At 41.2% G+C, this 27,642-nt stretch overlaps 1 protein-coding gene across 1 annotated transcript; it reads left to right on the forward strand.

Moving 5' to 3' along the window:
* The first annotated feature begins 460 nt into the window (after positions 1–460).
* Positions 461–26,564, forward strand: LOC117767812 (protein crumbs homolog 1-like). The gene is made up of 13 exons (XM_034595725.1): positions 461–709; positions 6,932–7,627; positions 8,812–9,007; positions 11,010–11,149; positions 12,130–12,315; positions 12,405–12,518; positions 15,932–16,885; positions 17,762–18,303; positions 19,307–19,472; positions 20,533–21,394; positions 22,196–22,312; positions 22,539–22,665; positions 24,921–26,564. The coding sequence occupies exons 1-13, from the start codon at positions 640–642 to the stop codon at positions 25,140–25,142; spliced, it is 4,392 nt and encodes a 1,463-aa protein (XP_034451616.1). The 5' UTR covers positions 461–639; the 3' UTR covers positions 25,143–26,564.
* The last annotated feature ends 1,078 nt before the right edge of the window (positions 26,565–27,642 follow it).

Here is a 27,642-nt window from a genome sequence, read left to right on the forward strand (position 1 = left end):
TGTCCCTGTAATTTTAAAACAATTAAAAAAATACAGGGAAATTATAAACAACACAAAATTACAAGAATTCAATATTAAAACGGATAAATTGGTATATTTGAATTTGAGTTTAAAAGTAAGCTCAAGTAGAAAAATAATAAAAATAAAGTAAACAGAAATGTGCGTAATAATAAAATAAATACAGTGATGGTATGAAGCTGAAATAGTGAATACAAAAATGTAACTAGTTTTAAAAACAGCGTAAAGATGATGTGTGTGTGCTCTGAGAAACGTGGATGTGAAAATCTGTAAACAGTGTGTTCAGTTCTTGTTACAGAGGGAGAGATGCCATACAATCAAACCAGTGGATGAAGCGGTCTAATCCAGTTATCCATCCCACGTTTTCCTTCCCTCACCCTCTGCTGGGGTGATTACTGTGCTTTACTCCAGCCAAGCTTGGTCCCCAGAGAGACTCACTCCCTCTCCAAAACACACATTCACACTCATACACAGGGTCCCAGTGGTCCGGCATGGAGGTGCTACCACTCAGTCTGAGCAGCTAAGGTGGAGCAGCCTGGATGGAGAGCTGCAGTGTGCTGGATGGAGAACCTGTGGATTTATAGCGTTGTTCTGCACTGACTGGAAACAAACTGCTTTACTATGGAGTTGGGAAGAGTTTGGTCCCGATATCAGAGGACGTTGCTGATCACTGTGATGATGTTCAAACTGGGTAAGTCATTATCTTCAGTGGAGCAGTTCACTGCAGCTCTTAAGATGGAAACAGCTTCTCTTAATGCAAAACTTTGTACATCACAGTAGGAACACATTCAAACTTCATCCACAATCTTAAAGTGCATGTGTGCAGCCCTGCATGTTTATGTGTACACCCTTTGTTTATTCTGTGTGTCGAGAACCACTACACCGTTTGATGAGCCTTTCTTTAAATCTTATTCTCAGTCCATTCTTTCAAAGGGTTTTTAAGTCAGTGCATAGCAGGTTCGAAATTTGCCAGTAACACGTGTGGAGAATAATAGAAAGGCAAAAATATAAATGAACACTGATATAAATAGTTTTTTCCCCTTGTGATTTTAAAAGTCCTTTCCATAAAACATCCTTTAAAGTGATTGGTAAAAGATAGAACCAGAGGATGCATTTTATTTATTTAAACAAAAGCAAATGCTATTGACTGAAAAGCAAGAACACCATCTCTAAAAGGAAGCTTCAGTATCATTACTTTTGCACTATATTGTAATTATGTGTCAGTAACTTAGAATCAAATGATTGTAATCCTAATGATTTCTGGGCTTTCATGAGCAGGTAGGTCTTATCTCGAGCACAGCACATGTCTAAATGTGTGTTTACAACTCCCTAAACTAAGTTAACAGGCTCTAATCGGTTCGTTTCCTCACAGCTCCCTCATGTGTGATGAATGTGCAGCCAGTGCAGCCCCATTCGTAGGGTGTGTCTGAGCTGTGGGGGTTGCTCGACCCCCAGTACCTCATGAAACTCTGTTGACCCATTTTTCCCGCGACCTTCATTTATGTAAAGCGTCTGAACCTCATTTAAAAGGTGGCGGGCCGGCACCGGGGATTGGCTGGTGGGTGGCATTGTTAAAGGTCACTATGGTAACGAGCTGAGCGTTCGGCTGCTCTGCTGCACAGCTTTTTTGTCTCATGTTTGAAAGGAGGGGGAGATGGGTATTAAGGAGCGTGGCAAGAGACCTGGCAATCTGAGCACTTAAGGATTTCAAGAAAAAGGCAGCAGCTGAAAACAGGAATGGGAAGCAGAGTGCATGTGTTGATGAAGATGAATGACAGGGATTCTGAGATGAAGGAAAAGGGTCCCACAAGTACAGATTTTTTTTAATTTTTTCACATCAAGTCTGAACAATAGCAGTTTTAACAAAAGAGGAAAACACCAAAGGAACCATCCTCCCTCCCCATCAGAACTGCCATCTCCAGATGATACACACAGACGGGACAAGTGCTTTAAGGCCTCCAGTGGAAAACTGTGACTAATTCAAGGAGAATTTGCTCTAATAGTTGTTAAGGGACAGAGAAAGCTGGGGTCGAAATGTCTCAACTCATTAGTGAGGTATTTTACTCTTCAATGAAAAAATAACTCACTGGGTGGATTACTAACCCTACGTTGTATGGATCAGTCAACTGATAATTATTCAGCTATGACTCATTATTCTTAATACATGTACCAGAAACAACAGCGATTTGAACTGTTACTGTAATGATTTGCCTTACACTACGTCAAAGTAAAAGATTGGAAGTGGTTTGACCTTAAAACACGTGTTTTGTCACGTTTGCCCCCAAACTAGACACAGACAATGTGTTAGGAGTAACGCAGCCTTTGCAGCAGGAGACAAAAAGATGTGTGTCTCAGACTCCGTTTGACTGATTCAAGGGGGTTTTGTGCTTTTTTTTATCTAAACCAAAGCAACCAACTGCTGTGGAGCCTTTGGAGCACAGGCAGAGCTGCCAGTCTCTTGTGGTGAATCAATAAAATTCCTCTGAGCTCAACTTGTGCGTTAGCCAGGGGCTTCCCTTCCTCTATGACTCACAGCGTCGCTGCTTCCTCTACCCTGCAGCGTGTTTCTCTACTGACTTTGTGTTGCTGTTGCCGTGACTATGAGCAAATACTCCCCCCCCAGACTGCCTTCTGCACCTGCAAAGAGTGAAACAAAATGACAAGACTTAGTCCATCTTTCCATCATGTTTACCCCTCAGCCACAAGCCAGGAGGGCACAGTAAATACTTTTTATGAAACATTATTAAAACAGGAGGAAATAGTGTTTGTTCCCGACTATTTTCATCAGCAGATCCATACACACTTGTTGCTCTGGTGATTTGAGGCATGCAGGACGGTGCATGTGGGACTGAGCTAAAATGAAGATAGTTGTTGTTGATTCAAATAAAACATCTTGAATAGGAAGCATGAGCATTTCTCATTGATGTACAGTTTATGCAGAAGTGTTGACATCTCATTTATCACAACACTCAGATGAAACATGTTTTTACTTTGCTCCTCCTGTGCTGAAATTTAAATCTATGTATTTCCTATGTTAGAGGATATTATTGCAAGTCAATACAAATATTTTACATCATAATTTTTCTCTTAGCTCAAAGTGTTCCGGAAAAACATTCACCGCATCATCACACCACCAGCAGCAGTCTGGACCTTTGACTCAAAGCAGGTTGTCATGAATTCATGCCGTTGACTTCAGATTGTGACTCTACCATCTGTAGCCTCAGAAAATGTGTCTGTTCTTGGCTGACAGGAGGGAACCTGACGTGTTCTCTGCGGTTATAGACCATCATAACCCTAATTTCAAGGTTGGACACGTTCACTCTGACATGTTTTTCTGCTCACCACAGTTTTAAAGAGTGATTATCTGATCGACTGAAGCCTTTTTTTTTTTTACTCCAACCAGTCTGACTATTCTCCTCTGACCTCTCTCATCAACACTGAACTGCTGCTCACTGGATGGTTTATGTTTTTTGGCTCCATTCTGAGTAAAAAATCTAGAGACTGTTCTGCGTGAAAATCTCAGCAGGTCAACAATTTCAGAATAAAACAACAATAGCGTCAGAGTGAAAATCACTGAGTTCACATGTTTTCATCATATTGATGTTTGATGTGAACATTAACTGAAGCTCGTGACCTGTTCCTGCAGGATGCTGTACACTGAGCTGCTGACACGTGATTTGCTGATCGGGTAATGTGTGAATAAGCAGGTGTAGCCTACAGGTGTTCTCTATAAAGTGCTCAGTGAGTGTACATGAACAAATGGCTGGACTTCCTGCTTCACATCCATATAGGTTGATTGGGTCTTAAGACTTGTGTTGGATTTAATTTTTGGAAATCCTGTTAATACAGATTCAAATAAAATCAGACTTCTCAATCAGAGGGTGCAGTAATATGTCTAATTGAACTAACCCCCTCTTGAAGAGATGCTGAAGTCTCTGGATAGTGTCAGGGGTTTGATCAGTAAGATCTGCTCAGTGTTATTCTTGGCCTCAGATGCTGGTACCAGTCACTGCAGGGATCGGCCCTGTCCAGTAATAACCATGATCTATGAAGTGCTCTGAAGCAGGGGGTTGGGCTTTGTGTTGGAGGAGCGGTTATCAGCTCCCTGGAATGTGTGAGGGGTTGATTGGGTTTGGACAGAGGGGTGAAGAGTGAGGAGACCCTTGCTGCCCCTGTCAGCCTGCAGGACTCATGAGATTACAGGTAGTAGAGGTTTAAAGTGCGGAGTTTAGCCGGACAGGCCAGGCCTGGAGAGGATCTAGGTTATCTTCGACAAGACAAAGAGGGAGACTTTTACAAATAGATAAACAAAATATTCAGAATGATTTCAGTACAAGTGAGAGCCAACAGAGGGAGATAAAACATAAAGTGATTCATATGAAGTTTATGCAAGACAGAGGAAATGACTCTGAAAAAGAGATCACACCTGGAGATGCAAAACACACCACATTTATCAACAAATTAACACATTCTGTATTATTTGTCTTATCTGCTTTACTGCCTATTCTTATGTCAACTTCAGGGTTCTAAGAAAAAACACCCATTCAGATTATTCTCTTCTGTCTCAGTAGGTTGATATAGATACTAGTTAAGTATACCTTTGGAATAATCAAATACTCTTTGATTATAATTAATAATTAAAGAATATATAAATTAGTTATCCACATTTGCATTTAAATGTGCTCCTACTTGTTCCGTCAAAGGAAAAGATGAGTCAAAGGCAAATAGTTAGTGGTTTGCTTTACCATTTTTGTCCACACTAAAATATCTCATCAACTGTTGGTTGGATTTGTCCTATTAATGTCGTTTTGAGGATGAATCTAAATGTTTGATTTCTCCAGTACTTTGGTTTATACTAATATTAAACTAAGGTGATGAACACTGGACTCTTACCTGCAAAACATGTGAGCATTGTCATTTTGAGCATTTTAGCATGTGGATGATAACACCATGCTCAGAGTTCAAAACATGATTTTAACATGAATCTAATATGGTCAATGGATTTGAATACAACTTAAAAAATTGTAATGACAAAACAATGGCAACAAAAAGGCCCACAAAGGTTAGAAAGAATGACAGACTACTTCAATGCACATCAGTGTAACTGTCAGCTTCGGTTATAAACACTATGCTGTTACCTCCGCATTTAAATATAACCAGAGGAAGCAGAAACAACACAGCACCTCTCAGGATGTATCAGGTACGGTGGTGGTGGTGGGAGGAGAAGTGAGACTGAAGAGGAAAGATCAGGTAAAAAGTGTGACAACAGCTGCGTGTGAAAGGAACTGGGATTGTTAAAAGTGGATGCAGTGGGAAATGAGGAATAGGTGCTGCCAGAAAAATATAAACACATTGTTACTGCAATGTTGTTGCTGACAACTTGCCAGCAGAGAATCACATTGGATGTTTATTACGCAAATCACCCTACTTTCTATACAGTTGAGGGGGGGCTAATGGCTGAATATATAAGCCCTTAAATTCACCATTGCTCAGATCAACACAGTTTTGTGCTTGGTTTGTTCTGAGAGCTCACAGCTATCAATCAATAAACAACAATGAACTTGCTTCTGGCCAATAAGCAGGATTTCAGCTTGTGTGTAATGAGAACATGGTCACTCAACCTAATTAGTAAAGATCACAATGTGATTCATTGTTCAGATGCTAAACTATACATATTTCTATGTACTTGAAAAATATTTTGGTACATAAACCTGATCTAGTAACGTAAGTATTTTTCTTGCATCTGAAAGTAACAATAAAGAAAAAAGTAAAATAAGAAGTTACTCGATACTGACCCTGATCTTCTGGGTGAAAATACTCTGACCTCTGACCCCTGACCCATTCACACATCAGATCTTGAACCAGATATGTACTGTCTCTTATAGTAACCCTCAACAAACCCTGAACCAAATAATGAGTGAAAAATAATAGTGAACATAACAAAGCCATTGCATTTTTAAGTACTTTAATTTTCACGCCCATTCAACTTGTGCAGCCTTTAAAACAGTAGTGAGTTAAACGTTCATTGACAACACTGACAGCTGCTTGCTCAGTCATATAATACGTTTACTTCTAACACCATCTGCTGTGATCTTAAGTCCAGGGGAAAGAGGGGCTTCATCTCCTGAAGCACCTATAGCCTTTGAGTTGTGGGCAACCCACTCTATAAGCCCTAACAGCCAATCTTACAGAGGTACAGTGTACTGAGTTAGCCATACAGTTTCCCTTTAACTCATAATATGTATTTCAGGCTCTTTAATTAATTCATTGAAATATGTTCCATTATATTTATTACTGGGTGCATAACAGAATATTTTTTGGGAAAATGAGCACACGGTGCATTGGTGTTCAAATAGACATGCAGAGATATGCTTTCACAGGCCGTTGTGATGTCTTTTTCCTTCATGTCAGATAACTCAAAAACAATTGTATCCATTGTCATACAATGACAAAATATTAATTTGACTGAAGACGCATACGAATAGACAGCAAAAAAAATGGTCCATCCTGGTCAAACTCAAGTTAATATACATTACAGCATGTAATCACAAGATGACCACAGTAAAACTTGCACATGTACCTGCACTTGGTCATTTGTTGGCCATGACAAAAGAACATTTGAAAGACTTATAACTTAATTACCCAGGAATCCCAACATCATGGAGTTGACTTCTACTGGAAACCAGAGGAACTAAAGAAGAAAGATGTACTTTTGGTCAGACGAGAGACTTTGTTTTCTGGACAAAGTGCTCACTTTCATATGTTTAAGGGACTAGTTTGTATTTAGTTAGCATTGGCAATGGGAAACAATTGCACTCCATTCTAGTTTGGGATTCATGCTTGTAAAAATTAAATGTTTATATGAAAATGTGGCCTATTGGACCTTTAATAGCAGCTTCCCTTCTCATTACAGGTCTTCTGTGCACAGTGGCAGCAGACAACTGTCTCTCATCTCCCTGCAACAATGGAGCCACATGTCTTGAACACCTGGATGACTATGTGTGTCTATGCCCCAAAGGACCAGTATGGTACATGGGCAAAAACTGTGAGGAGCTGTATGATCCCTGTATTACTGCACCTTGTACCAACTGTACCAGCAACCTCGGGACTGACGAGTTCAGCTGCCTCTGTCCAGATGGATTCACAGGGCTAAACTGCACCCTGGATGTAGACGAATGTTACAGCAATCCTTGCAATGGTGTCAAGTCCTACTGTGTCAACGGAATCAACGGATATTCCTGCTACTGTCCCCCTGGAGTTGGAGGTGATGACTGCCAGGTTAATGTGACCACTTGTTCAGAGGAAACATGCCAGAATGGTGGTATCTGTGTAGACATCCTTGACACCGGGCGCCAGTGCCTGTGTGCTGCCGGGTACCAGGGGACGAACTGTGAGGAGGACACTGATGAATGTCAGTCAGAGCCCTGTCAGAACGGAGCCATCTGTAAAGATGGGGTCAATGCCTACCAGTGTTTCTGTGTCCCAGGATTTCAGGGCTACCACTGTGATTTGGACATTAATGAGTGTGCCTCCCACCCCTGTCAAAACAACGGCACATGTCTGGATGAAGTGGATCACTACACATGTGAATGTGTCCCAGGCTTCAAAGGTAAGACACTGTCAGGGTTATGACTGGCTGGGTTTTTGAACCAAGAAAATTTACTTATCAGAATTAATAAGCTTATTAGCTCATTAGCAAATTTCATTTTCAGTTTCTGAAGTAACAATCAAAATACTAAGTCAAACCAAGTCATTTTTGTTTCATCTGATCCAGTGGCAAACCCTTTATTTAGGATTATAAGGCTGACGATGTCAACAGTGTTACAGTGCAGCTGACTGTCATGTATATATATGATTTAACATTTACGTTTTAAAATTAAGCCGTTAAAGTTAATAGTTCAGTAATTCCCAAACTTTTACAACTAAAAACAAAGTTAAACCAGTTGGGGACTCAGCTGGTGATGTGAAAATAAATTCAAAAACATATATTATAGTATATATTAACATACTTTTATATACTTTATATTACTATTATGCTGACCATGCTGTTCTCCAGTATTTTGCGATTGCATTTGGATGATTAAAAAACATCTCTGGATTTTGAAATGAAATATATGTTTTGGGAATTACAGATTAGTACAGCCAGTAAAGATATAGCTACTAGCTCATTTACCTCTAAAGTAGAAACAGCCAATATGTAGTTTCTAGGTACTCAGTACTTGAACTTAGCGGAACACATACAAAACTCCAAGAATGTTGGATCACAGCTCTAAAATTCAACAAATGCTTTCAAACTGCTCCCCTCCAGAGAGGGTGTGGGAGAGTTTAAATCATAATGGGAGCAACATGAGGCACATACAATATACTGCTATAGATGAAAGTGACAGGTGCATGTCAGTGCATTGAAGAAGTAATGTGCTTTAGTTTGGTCCACTCACCAACGTGATTAACAGTTGCAGAAGCAGCAGTGTTGATGACATCTACTTTAAATGTAAATAAGAGCTAATTGTAAATCTATATTTTAGGAGTGTACAATGCAGCTAGTACAGTATGGCTTTACTTTTACTGTTGTATATAGAGACTGACCGAGCTTTATACCACTTCTCATTGCCGACATTGAAGGAGGTTACATGGCTCTGTTTAAGTAGCATTAGTGTAGCTGTTGTCTGTCTGCAGCTGAGCTCTTGGCAGCTACAGTGTTATTCTGTTGTACCTGCACTTGTGCTAAGATAATTAGGTGTGTTGCCAATCTCATGCCTTGGCCCACTGCCATTCCTCCTCTGTTCCCATCAGGGTTTAACTGCGACGTGGAGATCGATGAGTGCGAGGTGCACCCTTGCCAGAACGGCGCCACCTGTTGGGACTACATTGCCACATACAGGTGTGAGTGCATGGCCGGCTTCCAGGGCCAAGACTGCGAGGTCAATATTGATGAATGTGCCAGCGTGCCCTGTCTGAATGAGGGCAAGTGCATAGATGGGGTCAACAGGTATTACACACGCACATGTTTACATTTTGAGAATGTTCCCACACAAACAATCTGATTGGAGTTAGACTGATTTTGGTTTTTGAAGGACAATGCAATTTATTATTTTGAAAATGTTGAGTTCTGCAAACTTCAGCTGTTGCCACTTACATCTGTGTTACATAAACTTAGAATAAATAGTTGTGACGAAGGTGATGTTGAGAAAATAGTCCCATCAACTTATTCTTCAAGTTTAATCAACAAGATTTTTGTTGTACCAACAAAACATTTCAAGTTGTCCAAACCTCACTCCTAGTTGAGACAACAATGAAGAATCAAACCAAAAAACTTGAATTCAATTTTTTGTTAATTAAATTTAAGCATTTTGTCTAACTAATTAATATTTTATAAGCAGCCAGTCTATTTTTTCAGGAGGAAGTTCATCTCTTATATAAAGTTAGTTAATTATTTTTACAGCATCCCTAGTTCACCAAACTTAATGTTCTACTTTCTGACATTACATAAAATGTAACATTCAGAATGTTTTTTTATTTAATTTAACTGACTTTCAACTGGTCCTTTGGTATGAAACTTCTAAGAATACAAATTTTAATTATGAAAAGTTTAAAATGTGCAAATGGACGATTATAATCTTTATTATAATCCTGTCAATCCTGTTGCCGTCATTGGCATGAATACTGTTACTGCCCATATACTATAGGACATTAAACATATATATATACAGAGTGGTTTGAGAAAAGGTATGAAGAAAATAAACAGGAGGTTCAAGGATAAATTAAACTTCTCGATCATCCCTATAATTTATAAGGTCTTCCTTACTATGTACACTGCCTTGAGATAATGAACAAATGAAACTGAATTTAATTGAATTTGGTATTTGTTCTTTTCTGAGATGCATTTCTTTAAGACATATTTTAAAAACTGTGTTTATATGTATTGTATCAGTACATGTCTCTTAATGTCTCTTAAGAGATGACACTTTCCTTAGTTATCACATGTACAACCAATACAACAGAATGGTAAATACTAGTTTATCTATTCCAATCTACCACTCTTTATACTTGCCTCTCATGTTAAACCTGGTGAGACCGATGTGTCATCCAGCAGTGTGTTGTGTCGGCTCGGGGTTGCACGGCAGACATTAAAGTTGACCAGGGATGAGAAGGAATCCACTTATCTGTGAGTCATTGTGATGAGTCATTAAAGCGCTGGAGGTGCTGACAATACCTGGTACAGTAGTAAAACTGATCGGACTAGCAGGGTGTGAGGAAGATGCTTGAAGAAAGGATGTTAGTTAAATCTAACTTTCTGAAGCCACTGTGCTTTCTGGTTAAATCATTTTATATGAGAGGATTTGAGGCTTTCGGATTAGGGTTAGGGTTAGGGTCAGTTAACTGAACAAGACACTTGAGGATGTTAACTTTGACTGTTGGATAATTTTATTGATAGAAAGATAAATAATAATAAAGAAAAAGATCAGTCAATAATAAAATAAACACAATGACCTCTTGTTCCCTGTATCAAAGTATCTGCATTGTGTCTATATTTCAAGTGTTTTCTTTAGTCTATCACCTGCTTATATGGTTTATACATGTCAGATAGATACTTTTCAAACCTAAAACAGGATTTCCACCAGGAAAACATTCCAGTTACTCTTGCTCATGTGATTTTCAGTTGATAACTTACTTTAAAGAATCTTGACAAATAATGGGAAATGTGTCATTGTGCTATGTCATTTTAGATTGTCCCCATAGTGTTCAATATTCAGCCTTGAATCTTAGTTAACTGTTAGTTAACACACTTTCCCCCCCTCAACATGAGCCACTGATTCAGAATGTTTTAATTTAATAGGGTGCTTTGTGCCATTTTGCAATCATTTTCAAATGAGAAGGAGAATGAGAAAAGATACTTGATAAAAAAATCACACAGAAAATCTTGATATAGTGTGTTGGTCCGACAATCACAATACCAGACCGGCTTATTTGTATCTCTGTTTTTTTCCTAGCTATGAATGTGACTGTGAGGGGACGGGCTTTGTAGGCGACCACTGTGAAGACGATATTCTTGAATGTGCTTCTGACCCCTGCAAACATGGAGCCACCTGCTTGGAGGGAATCAACCAGTACAAGTGCCTTTGCTGGCCAGGTACACTGTAGTTCAACACTGGGCCTGATACCAAACAACTTTTTGACAACACACAATAACTCTTTAATAACACATAAACCCTAGGACCCAACTCTGTGATATTCAATTGATTTACAAATGCATATCTAAATGTTAAAAGAGTACAACCTTATGCACACAAAGAGCGTCCCCTGGAGGCTGGGGTATTCACACACATAAATCCAGAGAGTTAATCTGAGCCTTGAGTTTAGAAAACGAAGGGGGGCTAAAGATCAGGGCTTTGCCCCTTCTGTCATTTATGGTGCAGCTAAATAAAAGCAGCAGTGTGGCAGTCTTTAAATCCTCCAGGGTTGTGATGAATTATGAAAAGTGATGCATGAGCACATTTCAGCAGAGAGAGATTCAGACGTCGGCAGGCATCCTGTTAATTTTTTTCTTCCATATGTAATGCAATGATGTGTGCATGTCCTAAAAATACTTTGTAGGAAAAAAAAGAGATTTAAGTATTTTATAAAGTACATAATTTAAAACAATACTCACATATCATATGTATTGTATGCTGGAAGAGCACTATTAAGCACATCATTGCACAATCCATGTGTCTGACTTCAGCTTTTGTCTTTCAGGCTCCCTCGTCATAATTGTGCATCTAAATCTATCTGTATTTTTAAAAACATTTTAAAGAGGCTGTTATATAGAAATAATAGCTTTATTCAGACACTTTTGACAGCTGAAGTTTTTTTTCTCCATTCTATTTATGTTTGATAGAAATGACCAATTCTATTTACAGCGCAGACATTATCTCCTCTTAGTTTATAATCTACACAGGCGTATACATGTGAACACCTTTATGGACAAAAGGAATGATAACAATGATTGATAACTGTTTAAAAATAATTATTGACATGTGAGTATTGAATTAAATAGACTTAGGGGGGGAGTCAAAACCTATCCCAAACCCTAACATGTTTGTGTGCATGCTTGTGTGTGTGTGTGTCCAGGTTATGAGGGAGAAAACTGCCAGTTGGATACAGACGAGTGTGAGCAGCATCCCTGTGAGAATGATGGAGAGTGTTTCCAGCGATCAGATGCCAGGAACTATGGGATGCTGCCTGAACTCAGCACAGCCACCTTCACACATGAAGAGGCAGCTGGCTTCATCTGCCACTGTTTGCCAGGGTTCACCGGTAAGCTAGCTCACAGCAGGAACCTTTTAGTTTCTTCATATGTTGCCTCGTTAAAGGTTCAGAATCTGATCGGTTTCTTCCTCTCACAGGAGACAACTGCTCAGTCAATGTGGACGAGTGCGAGTCTGCTCCATGTCACCATGGAGGACAATGCCAGGATCTGGTCAACTCTTATCAATGTGTGTGTCCAGACGGCTTCACAGGTAGGAGGGACCACTTATCTGCTGTCCTATTATTTATCTCCTAACAAAACATCTTCATTAAGCTGCTCTTCCCCAACAAGCAGCCTTGTCCCTGTCAGTGTTAATCCATGATACCAATGATTGTAAATGTCTAGCTACTTGAATGACCATGGTTGTTTGTCTTTAAATTCTAATACAACCCATAGGAGCGTCTCCCATTGACACCGGCATGGGCCCTTAATGTTGACAAGACTGAGAGGTGTTAAAATTGACATCAAGTCAATTGTGTTATTTTACAGAGTCTTCAAAAAATTACTCTGACCTTTTTATTAAATTGTTGTAATGGCAAATCTAAATGTGCACAACATATAAGTGTTCTATCATTTTATACTGACTGACAGGACTGTTGGCCAAACACCTCAAGACTTGAAAATATAGCAGGCTTTCAAAATTGAGATTTATTTCTAAATTGTGATTTTTTCAAAACTTTTTTTCAAAACTTTTTTTCAAACTTTTATTCACTTTAGTAACTGGTAGAACAATGGATCGAGAAAACCAATATAATGCACAGCGAATATGCTAAATTAAACTCCTTGTCCCTCTTTATCCCCCCCTTGGCCAAACAATAATGGGTTAATCCTCCTCCTGCTGATCATTCCCCATGGCCAGCAAAGGTATTTATTCCTCATTAGAGGAGATTTGTCTCTGCATCACTCAAAACAGAAGGAACAGCATCAAACTCTGACCTTGAAGTGCAGGATCTGGACTTAGAAGTGAGGAATTGAACCAAAAGCTTTTGTCAACACACCAGGAAGCGAATCTGCTAACAGTATTATGGCTGCACAATGTTTAGGCCACAACAGAGCATAGGGTGGGGGAGGATGATGGGGCATATGGTATGGATGAGCACAGTGGAAAACAACAAAGCCAATAAAAGTGCCATATGTCAGGTGTCCATTTTGGGCATTAAACCGGGGTCTCCTTAGTAAATTGCCCCGGGGGTGGGGGGATTACAAAAAGCTGCTTAACAGACTAATTAATGCCCAATGAAATAAGAGAAAGATGATATAAAACATTGTGAACAGCACAAGGCCATTTTTCAAAATGATCTGCATTTCATTACAGTGGTATGTTACATTATACACAAATCACTGTTGGACACAGCAGCAAAAATAGAGAGAATATCCATAGGGCACAAAAATATAATCCTGTTAACTCTGTACCGCACATGTGCAACAGGTTGACCTTCCACGTGTCTGAAGTGGTCGACACTGGTTGTTAATCCACTAGAGACGACCTTGTGTGCCCTCTTCATTGCACCAGGGCCATGTTGACGGTTTTATAATGGTTGGAGCTGACATAGGACATTTCGTAATGAAAATAACTTGGATATGTTACAGTCATTAGTTCAGTCATATTAACAAATCTGTGGGATGAGTGAACAGCTCATTCCACATCGTAGCCTCCTTAGGTTTGCTGATCACATTGTCAGTAACAGGCAAAGCTCACGGTAACAGCTAATTCTGTCAATCACAGATGAGAAGAAGAAGATATCCGATTATTCAAAGGGTTGATGTCCCTGTTTTCTGTTTCTCTCTTTGTTATGCCAGTGTACATTCTCTGCAACTGCTAATGCATTTTTTTCAAAGGCCAAATTAAAAAACATTCATATCACCACATACTGTGAAGGAATATTGTACGTATATTACCAATATGGAATAATTTTATTTCTGAGGTGAATCTTGCATTATGTGAATGAAGGTAGAAATAATGGATAAATATGAAAGGATACATAAAGAACAATGAAATTACAGAAAATAATGAGATTTGTGTAAAAGTATTAGTAAGATTTTTTTACAAATCAAGTTCATGCACAATCCTGAAAACCAAATGTCTAGTAACAAGGTCAAACTGAAAAAAAGGGAAATAGGGAATAGGGATTCTGTAATACTTTTATGTCACAATGTCTGAAGTGAAGAAAATTACTTTACTATTTAATCTAGATTTGGAATTTAGATATGGTTTGACTTTTGGTAACTTGGGATTCTAAAAAAAATAAATGTTTTCTCCCTCAAAATTTCAATATTAATTTTAGGAAATGCTATAATCCTCTTTCTTTGTCTCTATACCAAAGCATATACTAGTGCTGAATCTAAATCGTCTTGCAATCGTATTTTATTGCTATAGCCAATAAATAAAAAGATCAATATTAGCTCCATGTATTGATGCAGCCATGCTCAGGCCTAACCCACCTGAAGCCCTGAACCTGCAGCACCACCTGTGGGTGGTTTTATCAGCACCTCCTGCCACTAGTGGGCATCCACAGGCCAGCACATGGAGCACAGGGGGGAACGCAGCACTGCATTCCTCTTGTCAAACACTGACAGGAGCCAGCTGGAGCCTGGAAGCTTACCACTCTGCTTGGGCTGGGCTGCAGACAGGAGAGGAGAAGTGGGTGTGAGGGAGGGAGGGATTCAGGGGGGATGGAGGAGGCCGAACGAAAGGGAGGAAAAGAAAAACTGGGCAGGGCTGCACTTTAATCACTCCTGCCTTTCTGCCTGGTACAGAGTGGAGGAGTGACACTTCTGCTTTGTAAGCTAGAGAGAGAGAAGTAGAGTTTGTGTGTGTGAGAGAAAGAGGACTTGGTTGTGTCATTTCTGCCACCCAGCAGTGTGAAGAATGTGTTGGCTGTTGACTCATCAGTGGATCATGGGGGGCGGCAGGTTGACGCTACTGCTGCTGATGTGCTGCTGCTGTGGGCCCTGGGGGCTGACAGGTACAGTATGGTACAGCACTTTTGAATACTACATTAACAGAGAAGAAGGTTGCGTGCTTGTAAGGGTGGAGTCTTGGCACGGGAGAGGACGAACAGCTTTAGGGTTCCTTGAGTGTAGAGTATTTTAAAGGACTATGTTAATGCAAGCTGACTGCTGCTGCCAGGGCTTAATGTTAGATGCGGTGTGATAAGACGGCTTTGACTACAGAAATCAGAAGGATAGACCTGTGTGTATGTGTGTGTGTGTGTGTGTGTGTGTGTGTGTGTGTGTGTGTGTGTGTGTGTGTGTGTGTGGGGGGGGGGGGAGCATATATTGCAATATTTCAGTGTCTAGCTGATACGATCAGTTTGACATATACTTAATTGCATTAAGGAGGACTGTTACTCTAATTCATCTCTAATTGTTGCTATTAACAGCTATTTCCTCAAGTCGTTTCCTCATCTGCTGATGACACTGATGGAAATATTTATGCTGTTCCCCAAGCACATCTGTTTGTTCATCTACATGTGTGCACATCGTGCTCTCTCTCCTAGTGCTGTAGCCTTGTTGCTTGATTGAATTTCCAGTTTTTAAATGTGACTGGAGTTTGGAAGGTTGTGTAATTAAGTGAAAAGGTGAATCTCTGTTATTAAAAGTGAGTGTCTTTCCATGCTGCAGGTGTACACTGTGAGGTGGACATCAACGAGTGTGATAGCAATCCCTGCCAGAATGGCGCCACGTGCGAAGATGCTGCCAACTCCTATAGGTGTCACTGCCCGATGCCAGAGCCTGACCAGGAACCCTTGGGTGGGCGAGACTGTGACGTCCGCCTGGTCGGCTGCCAACATCACCAGTGTCAACACGAAGCAGGTTGTGACCCAATGCTGACAGATGATGGAGAGCACAGCTACACCTGCATGTGTCCATCCGGCTGGACTGGAGAACGCTGCAACACCTCAACTACCTTCTCCTTCAACTCGGAGGGCTACATTCACATGCAGCTGCCTATTTCTGCAAACAGGACTAGGCGTGAGATTCATGACAGTAACCATGGGATCCACATGCAGCTCAGATTCAAGAGTACTCTGCCTGACATGGTGCTGTACTACCGGGGCATTAAGGAGCGCTTTTTCTCATTGGAAATTATTAGTGGCTCCCTCCAGGCCAGGGTAAAGTCAGGGAAGGTAATGCATGCCATTTACCCTGGCCCTGTCAATGATGGGGAATGGTACCAGGTCTCTGTGACCATGGATGAGAGGCTGGTCCTGACTGTAAAAGGACTTGGCTGTGAGGAAGGGTGCCAGGTGAAGAATGAGGGCCACAACCATCTGATCTTCCTCCAGCCCAGCTCCTTTCAGCAGCTGTATGTAGGAGGGGCACCACAGGAATACTTACGCCATACTTCCAGTGGGAGGGGGTTCATTGGCTGTATGGAGGACCTTCATGTTGACCATAAGCTGCTTCTGCCTCAGGACCTCATCAGAGAGGAGAACCAAGGCCTGGAAATGGGATGCACCAAAAATGACTGGTGTCATGAAGACCCATGCATGGAGCGTGGGCAGTGTGTGGACATGTGGGTTCGTGCCAGATGTCAGTGTCACCGGCCCTACTACGGAGAAAGCTGTGCGGAAGGTGAGAGTAGTTACAGGTTTGCAGAATAATACTCTAATAATATACTAGTGGGTTACTGAAAAAGTTATATTGTGGCTAGTGATCACAGGTTCTCAAATGGGGGAAAACATGAATGATAATGTGGTCTAAATAATGCAGCCATTAATTGATTTTATGGCTACTTTGGCTGTGGAAATATCTGCAAACAAAACAATGACATATTATCACTTTATAAAGTTTCTGATGTTTAAGATTTACTCATCCATCAGACAAAGAGCAGCATAAAGAATTATTTCAATCTATAGCCTACCTCTATCCACATGATACAAAGTTTCACCTAGTCTGGTTTGGATGGCAACCACTCATGAGAAAAATCTTTCGCTGCTAAATGCTCTACAGTGATTACCAGCTAGTTGCTAACTTTGTCTACCATTTGCTGCTGAGCAGGTAGCGGACAGACGTCTGACTGAAAACATCTGCCTGCTGCTGTTAAAAACATAACAGAGAGGAACGAGACTTGAATCACGATAGTAACGTTGAACGCTGTCAAAACAAAACAATTATTTGAAATAAGCTGAAGTAAAATAGATCTGAGGCGAACAGCAGAGTTGGTCATAATCATTATCAGTATGGGTCTAGCTTCAAAAGCAGTTGACCACACTGCCCATTAAGCAAGTTTATCTTTAAAGTGAGACCCTTCACTGTGTATTTTATTTCTGTTAAGAATTTACACTGCTGAAGTCCAAGCCCCTGGAGGCACATGACGATGAGTCCTGAAAATCCTCAGTCCTGTAGATATCATAAAAAACTTTAAAAGTCAAATATTGCTGATGCAAGTATTTACCAGTGTTTTGGGATGTAAGTGTGACATCTTTCTGCTTCCAACTCCCATCTTAGAGTACCCATCCTGGACCTTCGGCCATGAGAACATCACCAGCTACTCAACCTTCAATATCTCAGAAACCCATGGAGACAACTTCACCATTTCCTTTTTAATGCGTTCCCTCAAACACAATGGCCTCCTCCTGCAGCTCAGTCGAGAAGGAAAGTCCTACCTGACGATCTATTTGAAGGAAGGCACTGTTGCTATCTACAGTCCTTACACCACACTGCTGTCAGAGGCAAAGTTTGTCACTGATGGCAACAATAATTTGGTCACTATCAAGGTACGCTATGGCCATGTGGTCTTCCCCAAAGCGGGGAACCATCGTGCCTTAGGGAATGTGAGTGTGGAGGCAGGAGATGTAGCGTATGTTGGCGGGCTCCCTTTGGACAAGAGCATAAACAATTGGGGTGGAAACTTCAAGGGCTGCCTGCAGGACGTTCGGCTGGACCACAAGTATCTGACCATTGAGGATCATCCAGACAGCATGGAGGTTTACCAGGCAAGCACAGAGGAGAATGTGCTGCGAGGATGTCAAAGTGATGACACATGCAAGGTAAAAGAAAAATACAGAAGATATTTGATCACCACTTTAACTAAAGAGCAGACAAAAAATGATATATATATATATATACATATATGCCACCCCTCACAATCAGAACATTTTGTAATGTTTTATATCAAACAGGGGTCCCACAGTAACTCATAACAGCATTTGGATCAGGGATCAGGAACTCAGAAAACTACTTACCCCACCAGAATTACTGCTCAGCACAACTACATGTGCTATTTCTAATATCAAATATATTTCTGCTCCTGCTATGACTACCTACACTACCACAAGTAATACAACTACTATAACTACTACTGGAAATCATGCAGTTTGTAATATGTATGATTTCTGTTTTTACCAAGGTCTGACTTAACAGATCATGTTGTTGTCTAAATCAATCAGGATTTAACCAACTTTTTTCTTTTGAAATAACATCAAGTAAATAAAGTCAGAATAGCAAAAGAATAGCATTTTCAGCAACTCAATACACAACCACTGGATGCCAACGTGCTATGTTAGTATTTCTGCAAAAGTACAAGTCAGGCAAATGAGACTTTGGTTCCATGTTAGCTGCTGGTGGCAGTAGATGTAAATATAGGGGATTTCCATAACCATTAGAAATCCGTGCCAAATTTAATTTCTGTCTATCTGACTCAATGACCAATCAACACAAAAGCTTATTATCACTACAGCCACTATATGGCATGGATACATGTCAACAAAATGTTCTGGCTAATTTGCATTTAAAATGAAAATCCCCATGTTTAACCAATGCAAGGCTCTAACAAGGAGCTCACGCTAATTGTTTTAGTTCCTTGTACTGTTGTCTGATTGTTTGGCTCTAGTTTTTCATCCCAACCCTATTAACACTGACCTGTAGTTGAATGCCTCTGGTCTGTAAGTTATCACTCAGTCCTCTCTGCAGTTTGAACCCCTGTGGTCACATCAGGTGAGAGATTTTACAAGTGATCTTGTAATCCATCCATCTGTGTTTGTCTTTGCACAGGATGAGCCCTGTTCCAATGGTGGACAGTGTAACATCACCTGGAATGACTTCATCTGTCACTGTTCCATTAACTTCTCCGGCCGGCTGTGTGAGACACGTCTATGGTGCGTCGACAACCCTTGTTTTGATGGAGTGGACTGTGTGGACCTACAGGATGGTTATGAGTGTGAGTAATCCTTTGGTCGTGATTATCACTGCATTCATCAAGGCAGGGCAAGTCAAGTCAGGCCAGGTCAAGTTTATTTGTTTAGCTCTTAATCTTAGTGGTCAACAGATTTTCTGAAGTGCCATTTCTCATTAAATGCTACAGACAACCTGACAACCTGACCTCAAGTGAAAATACCTGCAAAGGTCAAAGTGAAAAATGTTCTGCAGAGGTTGCAAGCATCATGAAAAGCATCATGATGAGTTTTCTACAGTGGGATTTGAACTCCTGATGGTGCTAGTTGTAGTTTTTGAAAACTTCAGTTGTAGATTAAGCAAGGTCCTCTATATAAATAATTTTAAAACATTACTGTAGACTGTTTATCAAATGCCCCTATCTTGGATTTTAAAAGACAGTGTTGTAGGATGCATTGTGGGATATTTGGGCATCAAAACCTATGTATGTCATTTGAGAATGGTTTTCATTTAGAGTTTTGATGATTGATGGTGCCATTTTGCTCTTCATCCTACATCAATGCCTGGTCAGAATAAAAAAAAATGGTCAAAGTCGATGTAGCACAAAGGTCTTCACCCAAAATGCTAAATTTTATTTATAGTTTAGAAATTCATTTGACCTATGCATTGGAAATGTTCATGTCTTTCAAACTCCACAACCTCAGTTGGAAAGACTGACTTTCCATTCAAACTCAGTCAGCCAGACTCCTTCAAATCAGGACAGTGATTTGACTTTTATGTAAAACAGCATACTGACAAGAAATGTCCACGTTACATGGTGGATCAGCAAAAAAAAAACTCAAATCAAAGCTTGATGCATACATTAATATACAATTCAAACGATTCCATTAATATCATCATAGTGATTACTGACTATATGAGAAAAATGAAGTAAGTGTTGAATAGCTACAATAGTGGATTCAATTTGATCTATTTGATTTGATGGACTTTAATAGTTGGATAGTATGAGAAAGACCTCCACTGTACAACACCAATGCAGCAGGGTGTATGGAACACATGTAACACTATGTTTTAAACGCTGCTAACATGGTCTTCTCCTCCAACAGGTTTAACTGAAGCCCTTTTCCAGGACAACTCTCTCCGATATGTTGCCAACAGCTCCCTGCTGAGCCCTGTAACCAACATCACCATGGACATAAGAACGCGAGACGAGAACGGGATCTTGTTGCGAACCGCCAGCGGAGCCGAGGTCTTCTGCCTGGGTCTACTCAACTCCTCTCTGCTGGTCAAGCTGGACAGCGGGGAGAATACAGAGCTTCTGGCATTCACAAGTGACAGGGTCATCGCAGATGGGGTGTGGCACCGTATCCAACTGACCATGGTCGACCCCACACAGTCAGTGTCCCGCTGGCGCCTAACCATGGATGGGCAAAGAGTGGGGGCCAGCTTCGGTGTTGGTGGTACCCTCAACTTCCTCAACGATACTGAAATCTGGCTGGCAGAGAAATACACTGGATGCTTAGGGGAGGTGAGAGTGGGTGGAGTCTACCTGCCGCTCATTAATGTACCAGATGCCCCTCAGGTGAGCCGCTTCTCCAGACTGGGAGGCCATGAGCCAATCATAGGATGCCAAGGTGCACCAATTTGTGATTCCCAACCCTGCCTCAACCAGGGTGAGTGCCAGGACCAATTCTTTGAGTTCAACTGCAGCTGCAGAGCTGGATGGGAGGGGGAGCTTTGCGAGATAGAGATAAACGAATGCTCTTCACATCCATGTGTTTATGGTACATGCAAAGACCTCCTGGCTGACTACCAGTGTGTCTGTGAGCCTGGATACGCAGGAAAAGACTGTCAGGAGGAGTTGGATAACTGTCTGGAGTTCAGTTGTGTGAATGGAGGAACCTGCGGGGAAACAGTGGGAACTCACACGTGCTTCTGTCCTCCTGGCTATGTCGGCAAGCGCTGCCAGTGAGTACACACCTTTACATTTTCTCTGTTGCACCTTTTGGACGTTTAATGTTTTGTTTAAAAGTCTGAAAACCTGTATTTTCCTCTCAGTTCTGTTTCCCATCAATCATTGCCTTTACCTTCTTCAGCCCTTACCCCTCCCTTTTGCTTACATACATGAGTGTTTTCCTCCAAGTAATTCCTTTGTTACATTATTCTACAGTCACAGGAATACTATAAAAGCAAAATAGTTTTAGTATGAACTTGTAGAGTAGTAATATTGGAGATATTAAAGGGACTATCCTCTGATTTACATGTCAAAGTCTTGTCATGTCTTGTTAATGACCTGAGAGCTAACAAACAATTTACAAAACTAAAGTTTTTGTTTACTTTATTTTTTTAGTTGTGATTCAAATTGGCAATTTACAGGCATGTACTTTGAAAGATACAATTGAGCTTCATTGTACAATAAATCCTCCTTCATAAAAGGGTTATAATGTTCACTTTGTTTGAGAGATGTACTGATTATCATTATCCTTATTTTGGAGGCTGTAGTTTGTGTTGCTTTGGAACAGCTCTGCATTATACAGAAAGGTGTGGGAGCGAAATGATAAAAACACTGATACAATATAACACCAATGATTTAGTTGAGTCAACACTTCTCAGAGACAGTGTCCACACAATGTGAAAATTACAATCTTCACGAAGGAGGACTTATTACCGGACTGTTTTATAAGACTGCATTAGTTTTAGTTACGTGTACCTAATGAACTGTCAACAGGGTGCATATTGTAAAAGGGAGTATGTTTGTGTATCCATTAGGTGGCGTTTCCCCCCAGTGGCATGTGATGCATACACAGACTGTCTTAATGGAGGGGTTTGTATAGGAGGCAGCTCTGGAGGAAACTGCACCTGCAAGCCTGGATACACTGGAGCCAGGTGAGAGCAGCACACTGCACAATCCTCAGTACACACCTGCAGCTGAGGAGAAAGTCTATCTGAACCACATCCAAAGTGTAAAGGTCAAGAAAGAATGAGGCTGTGTGTGTGTGTGTGTGTGTGTGTGTGTGTGTGTGTGTGTGTGTGTGTGTGTGTGTGTGTGTGTGAGCGTGAGCAGCTGCTCTGTCAGTCAGCGTTGTGTTAAAACCCTGCTGATGTGTTTCAGGTGCGAGACAGAAATAGACGAGTGTGAGTCCAACCCTTGTCTCAACGGTGCCACCTGTCTGGACAGACTCAACCACTTCCAGTGTGTGTGTGTGCTCGGCTTCAGCGGCACACTGTGTGAGAGCAATGTAAGTCACTCTGACACTGAGTTAATTTACTTTCACGTCACGTGCTCAATTAGAGCCTGGATCTGAGCAGAAGGTTTGAGATGCATGGCTCCGATTCAGGCCTCTTGTCGCTGGCACTGGTTCCATAATCTGGAAACAATTAGCGACACAGACATACATGATAAAGTGTGGCTCTAAACAAAGGCAAAGCAAATACATTTATGTTAATCTTATAATTTATTGCCCTGGTCCAGTGATTCTAAAGTATATTTCTTTTGGCATGTAGCATGTCTGCCCATGTGGTATGTGCTTTGAAGATTCAGCGATCAGGTTTCCCAGCATCCAGTGTTTTACACAAGCATTTGAGAGTGTAGAGATCTAGAAAGTGAGCGGCAGAATTGACAAGTATGAAAAACTTCGGCCTGTGCATATTGTTAAAGGGGACATAGCATGCCCATTTTACCACAAGTTGATATGGTTCCTTGGGGTCTTAATGAAATGTCTGTAACATACTTTGGTCAAAATACCACAAGGATCATATAAAACAGCACCCTTTTTACCCTGTATAAAACAGCCCTCCACAGAGTGACCTGTTTTGAGTGCCTGTTCCTTTAAATGCTAATGAGCCAGCTCCCCCCTCCCCCCCTCTCCCCCCATGATTTTAAACGATATAAATTACATATTTTATATGATATAAATTATCAAATATGCATCCCATACTTTGTATTCCCCTTCTGTTGTCCTGGAGTTTTAATTTTCCCAATCACATAATTAAATGTCCCCCTCTGTCCATCCACTACAAGCACACAAGCAGACAGACAGAGAGAGAAAGAGAGGGGTGGGGGGGGGGCTATGAAGACCATCATTTACCCCCGAACCCCGACATTCAACGGGTACAACAACATGCGGAGAAAGCAGAATCGCGGGCTGACCTTATATATACAGTCTATGGGGCTGACCAGCGGAGAAATGCACGTCCCGTGTAAACAGCCAGGCGGCTGCGTGCTGGAGAACGGCGCTGCGCTGCCTCGCAGCGGCGCTTCCGCGTCCGGTGTACCCCGGCGTAACTACTGTACCCCGGCGTAACTACTGTAACCCGGCGTACAGTAGTGCTGAACACTGCGGAAGTCTTCCACACAGCTGGCAGTGTGGAAGACCGCTGCGAGGCAGCGCAGCGCCGTTCTCAAGCGCGCAGCCGCCTGGCTGTTCACACGGGACGAGCATTTCTCCGCTGGTCAGCCCCATAGACTGTATATATAAGGTCAGCCCGCGATTCTGCTTTCTCCGCTTGTTGTTGTACCCGTTGAATGTCGGAGTTCGGGGGTTACAGTAGCACTGAACACTGCGGAAGTCTTCCACACTGCTGGCTGTGTGGCGCTGACACAAATTCCAGCTCACGCACGGGAGAGCGAGCGGTCGCTCCCGAGCAGCTGCTGCAGCCTCCCAGTCCCAACGATCCAGACAAATGCCACATGTGAGTGAATCGCGGGCTGACCAGCGGAGAAATGCTCGTCCCGTGTGAACAGCCCGGCTGCGTGCTTGGGAACGGCGCTGCGCTGCCTCGCAGCCTCGCTGCCTCCGGTGTAAACCCGGCGTAGCGAGTGTGGGGGGACGGGGGGGGGGGTGGGCCAAGACCATGTAGGGAGACTTCCAGTTCCTTGTTACGACACAAAACCCAGGAAGCGCAATCGAGTCACTCAAGCATGACGTTTCTGACTTAGAGGAACTATAACAAAACGCGCGAGTGTTTTTTCCCCAGAGTTTTTGGGTTGGTAGACATGCCAGATACCCACATTAACCTGTAGAAGCACTAACAAAGTGGAATTTGCATGATATGTCCCCTTTAAGAAACAGAATTTACTATTTAAATAGGCAACAAATGAACCTAACAATATCTATGTTAAACAAAATGTGAACAATTTGAAAAATATACACATTCAGATGCAAGATATAATAAAGAATATGAAGTGAAAGTGCTTTGAATTTACGTATTTGATGTTCTTGAGGAGTCTAGAGTATGTTGTTGAGCCGAATAGTTAGCGTTTATATTAGCTTTTAATTTACACTTTTCCTCTTGTTAAAATCTTAGTTTAGTTTTTATTTTATTTTAATCTTTGACAAGTTTAACTGCTTCCTACATTCTCTTAAAATATGAAGAGATAGATTACCTATAACAATAATGTTCGGTTGGGCTTCATTTGGACGGAAGATCCATTTACAACTACAGACTTGACTATTTTGAACAACACTTTACTTTATGGCTTGTGGTTTTGCAGAAAGAGGAGTATATGGAGCGAGTTCCCTGGCTTGCTGTGACCATCCCTCTGCTCACCCTGTGTATGTTACTGGCCATCCTGGTGGTATTTTTCCTCATCATGACGGCCCGGAAGAAGCGTCAGTCGGAGGGCACATACAGCCCGAGCTCACAGGAGGTAGCTGGTGCCAGGCTGGAGATGGGCAGCGTCCTCAAAGTTCCTCCAGAGGAGAGGCTCATCTGAGTCCTACAGCTCTGCCTCACAACTTCACATCCAGTGGATGTACTGTATCTATGTAAAGGGCCAAGAGAACATGTGCTCTGAATTGTGACACTGCTGAGCTCTCCTGCCCTATACAGGAAAAAGATAGAGGATAAATCAATGACTGATAATCTGCCTGGGAAAACTACTGATTTTGAAGCCTGAGAGGTGGACAAATAAAGACCAGAGGTGAGAGAGGGACAGTCGCCTCATATCTGAAGCTGTCCTGTTACTGGGAGTGTGGTCAAAGCATGCACTGGCCCTGGATCTCCCCTTGTAACTGTGATACAAATCTCAAACTTGGTTCGCATGGAACCAAAGGCCAATGAGGAGCATATGAACTAAAGGAAAGCCACAAACCTCTGAGTACTGAGCAATATATTCACTCAGATGGAAAATCACTGAAACTGTTTCTGCAAAGCAAAACCTTTCTGGAACTGAAAACCTTCCTCTGCAGATTCCACATCTGACTCTGTTTTACATGACAGGGGAAAGAGGAATGTGTAGCGGGAGGAAAATACACCTGAAACTAATTCTGTCAATAACATTTGAATCTGCATGAAAATCAATTGCAAATTATTATCAGGAGAGGATTTCTTCACGAACTCACTTCTTGTAATAGTATTACTTCGATATACAAGTAGTTCATTTTAAGAAACCTATTTGAATTCTGTGTCTATCTTGTTAGATTCCCTTGGTAATGCTAACCCTGCATTTGTTCTACTCTGATGCCATGTGGGCTTTGCCACTTGATTTTTATCTCCTTGCAAATTTCAACTTTTTTCTCAGAGTTAATTAATTTTAAATGAAAACATAGTGTTTTTCTTTGCTGGATCGTAAGTGTTTAAAATGTACACTGTTGTCTCGATCACTGATTCTTCCATGGGAAGCTTTCACTCCTCCAAGCCTCTGTCCCTCCTTGTCTGAGCTGCTGCAGTCGTCACTGTGAATGAACACATGCTAAAAGTAATGAACCTTCCTGAATGTGCAGATGGACATCACTGCTGCTTCTGCAGGCATCAAGAACTGTTGTGTTAATAATTGTTGTATTATATTGTCTGTGTGCACTGTATGGCTAACAGGCTAACCACTGTACCCATGTTTGTTAGTGTGAAAGTATGCTGTGAGCGTCTTTGTCTTGTGTTGCGTAGAATGAGTAGCTCAAGTTCAAGCCACTGTATTTTATTATGTTTATTATCTTCAATGGAAACAGTATTTAATTGTAGAAATCTTGTTGTTGTTGTGAAAGGTGGTCACATCAGTATTTATGGGCATGAATCATTTCAAGTGTCAAATGTAAAAAATTAAGACCTCAAGTTAATTTAAAAGAATTTTATTCTAAGTGTGAGATAAGATATATCTATATCTCTGTTCGTTTTAAAAAGCTGAAGGCAGATTTAGTCAGGCTATCTTAGGGGATCACCTGGCCTGCCACTGTTAAGAGTGACAAAGTACATGTAGCTCACATAGCTCTGCAATCCACACAAACAGAAAGTTCAAATTAAAAGCTCCTCGTAAGGGACTGTTTCATGACACACAGATTGATCCAGTAACTGTGCTCACTGCTCAGTGAGGTTGTCAAGTTGTCACATCAGATTGATACTGTGTGGTGTGACACTCCTTAAAACCAGAGGATTTATTTTCTTTACATATCTGATGATTAAACAGATTAGATATACCTTGTGAAAAGGTGCTTGCAGACATATCTTTATAAATTGAGCTTGGATGGCAGTTCCCCCTGCTCCCAGTCTTTATGCTAAGTTTGGCTAACCATATACTGACTCCAGCTCTCTTCTTAACACACAGACCTGTGATTGATATCCATCTCCTCATCTCACACTTGGAAACAACTAAAGTAAAATCTACATTCTCATGGAACTGCTACCTACTTTCTAGCTTTGAACCAATGTACTGATACTGATCCGACTGCCTTTGACCTCAATAGTAACTTAAATAATTTCTTCATTTGTTTAGTCTATGAATTCTCAAAGTTAGCCCTTAAAGTCATTTGCAACTGTTACTCCAGAAAATCCCACCACTCACCTGCCTTCCACTCTGAACTCACCAGGGCTGCTAACTGCTACTGTACCAGTTAACCTGAAAGCTTTTACAGTTAAGGTGTTGATGTGACATGAAGTCAGACGGACACATTGTACCAGTTGAATGTTCATGGTAAAAGTTGAGGAACATTTTGTTAAAGGGAAGTCACAAGCAAGTGACACCTGAATTAGGATTTTGATCATGATCTGTCATATTTACTGTGGGGTTTGCACCACTGACTTATTTATTACTGAACGTTTGTATTGACTTTATTTCATCTGACTAAGTGCTACTGCCCTGATGTTGCATGTGGCACAGATTAGACTCCGTATTAGGGCAAATGAATGCAGACAACACTGTCCACAAACTGCAGTGTACTTTTTTTTATGCTGTTTTATTGTCGAGGCCTCTCAGTTCCAATGGAGAAAGATTATTCCATGGC

Source organism: Hippoglossus hippoglossus, chromosome 9 (genome assembly GCF_009819705.1).
Source record: "Hippoglossus hippoglossus isolate fHipHip1 chromosome 9, fHipHip1.pri, whole genome shotgun sequence".
Taxonomy (NCBI): domain Eukaryota; kingdom Metazoa; phylum Chordata; class Actinopteri; order Pleuronectiformes; family Pleuronectidae; genus Hippoglossus; species Hippoglossus hippoglossus.

Coding starts and splice junctions, on each gene's coding strand:
- LOC117767812 (XM_034595725.1), top strand. CDS start 640: ATGGAGTTGGGAAGAGTTTGGTCCCGATATCAGAGGACGTTGCTGATC. Junction 16,886..17,761: donor CGGAGAAAGCTGTGCGGAAG/GTGAGAGTAGTT, acceptor CTCCCATCTTAG/AGTACCCATCCTGGACCTTC. Junction 19,473..20,532: donor CCTACAGGATGGTTATGAGT/GTGAGTAATCCT, acceptor CTCCTCCAACAG/GTTTAACTGAAGCCCTTTTC.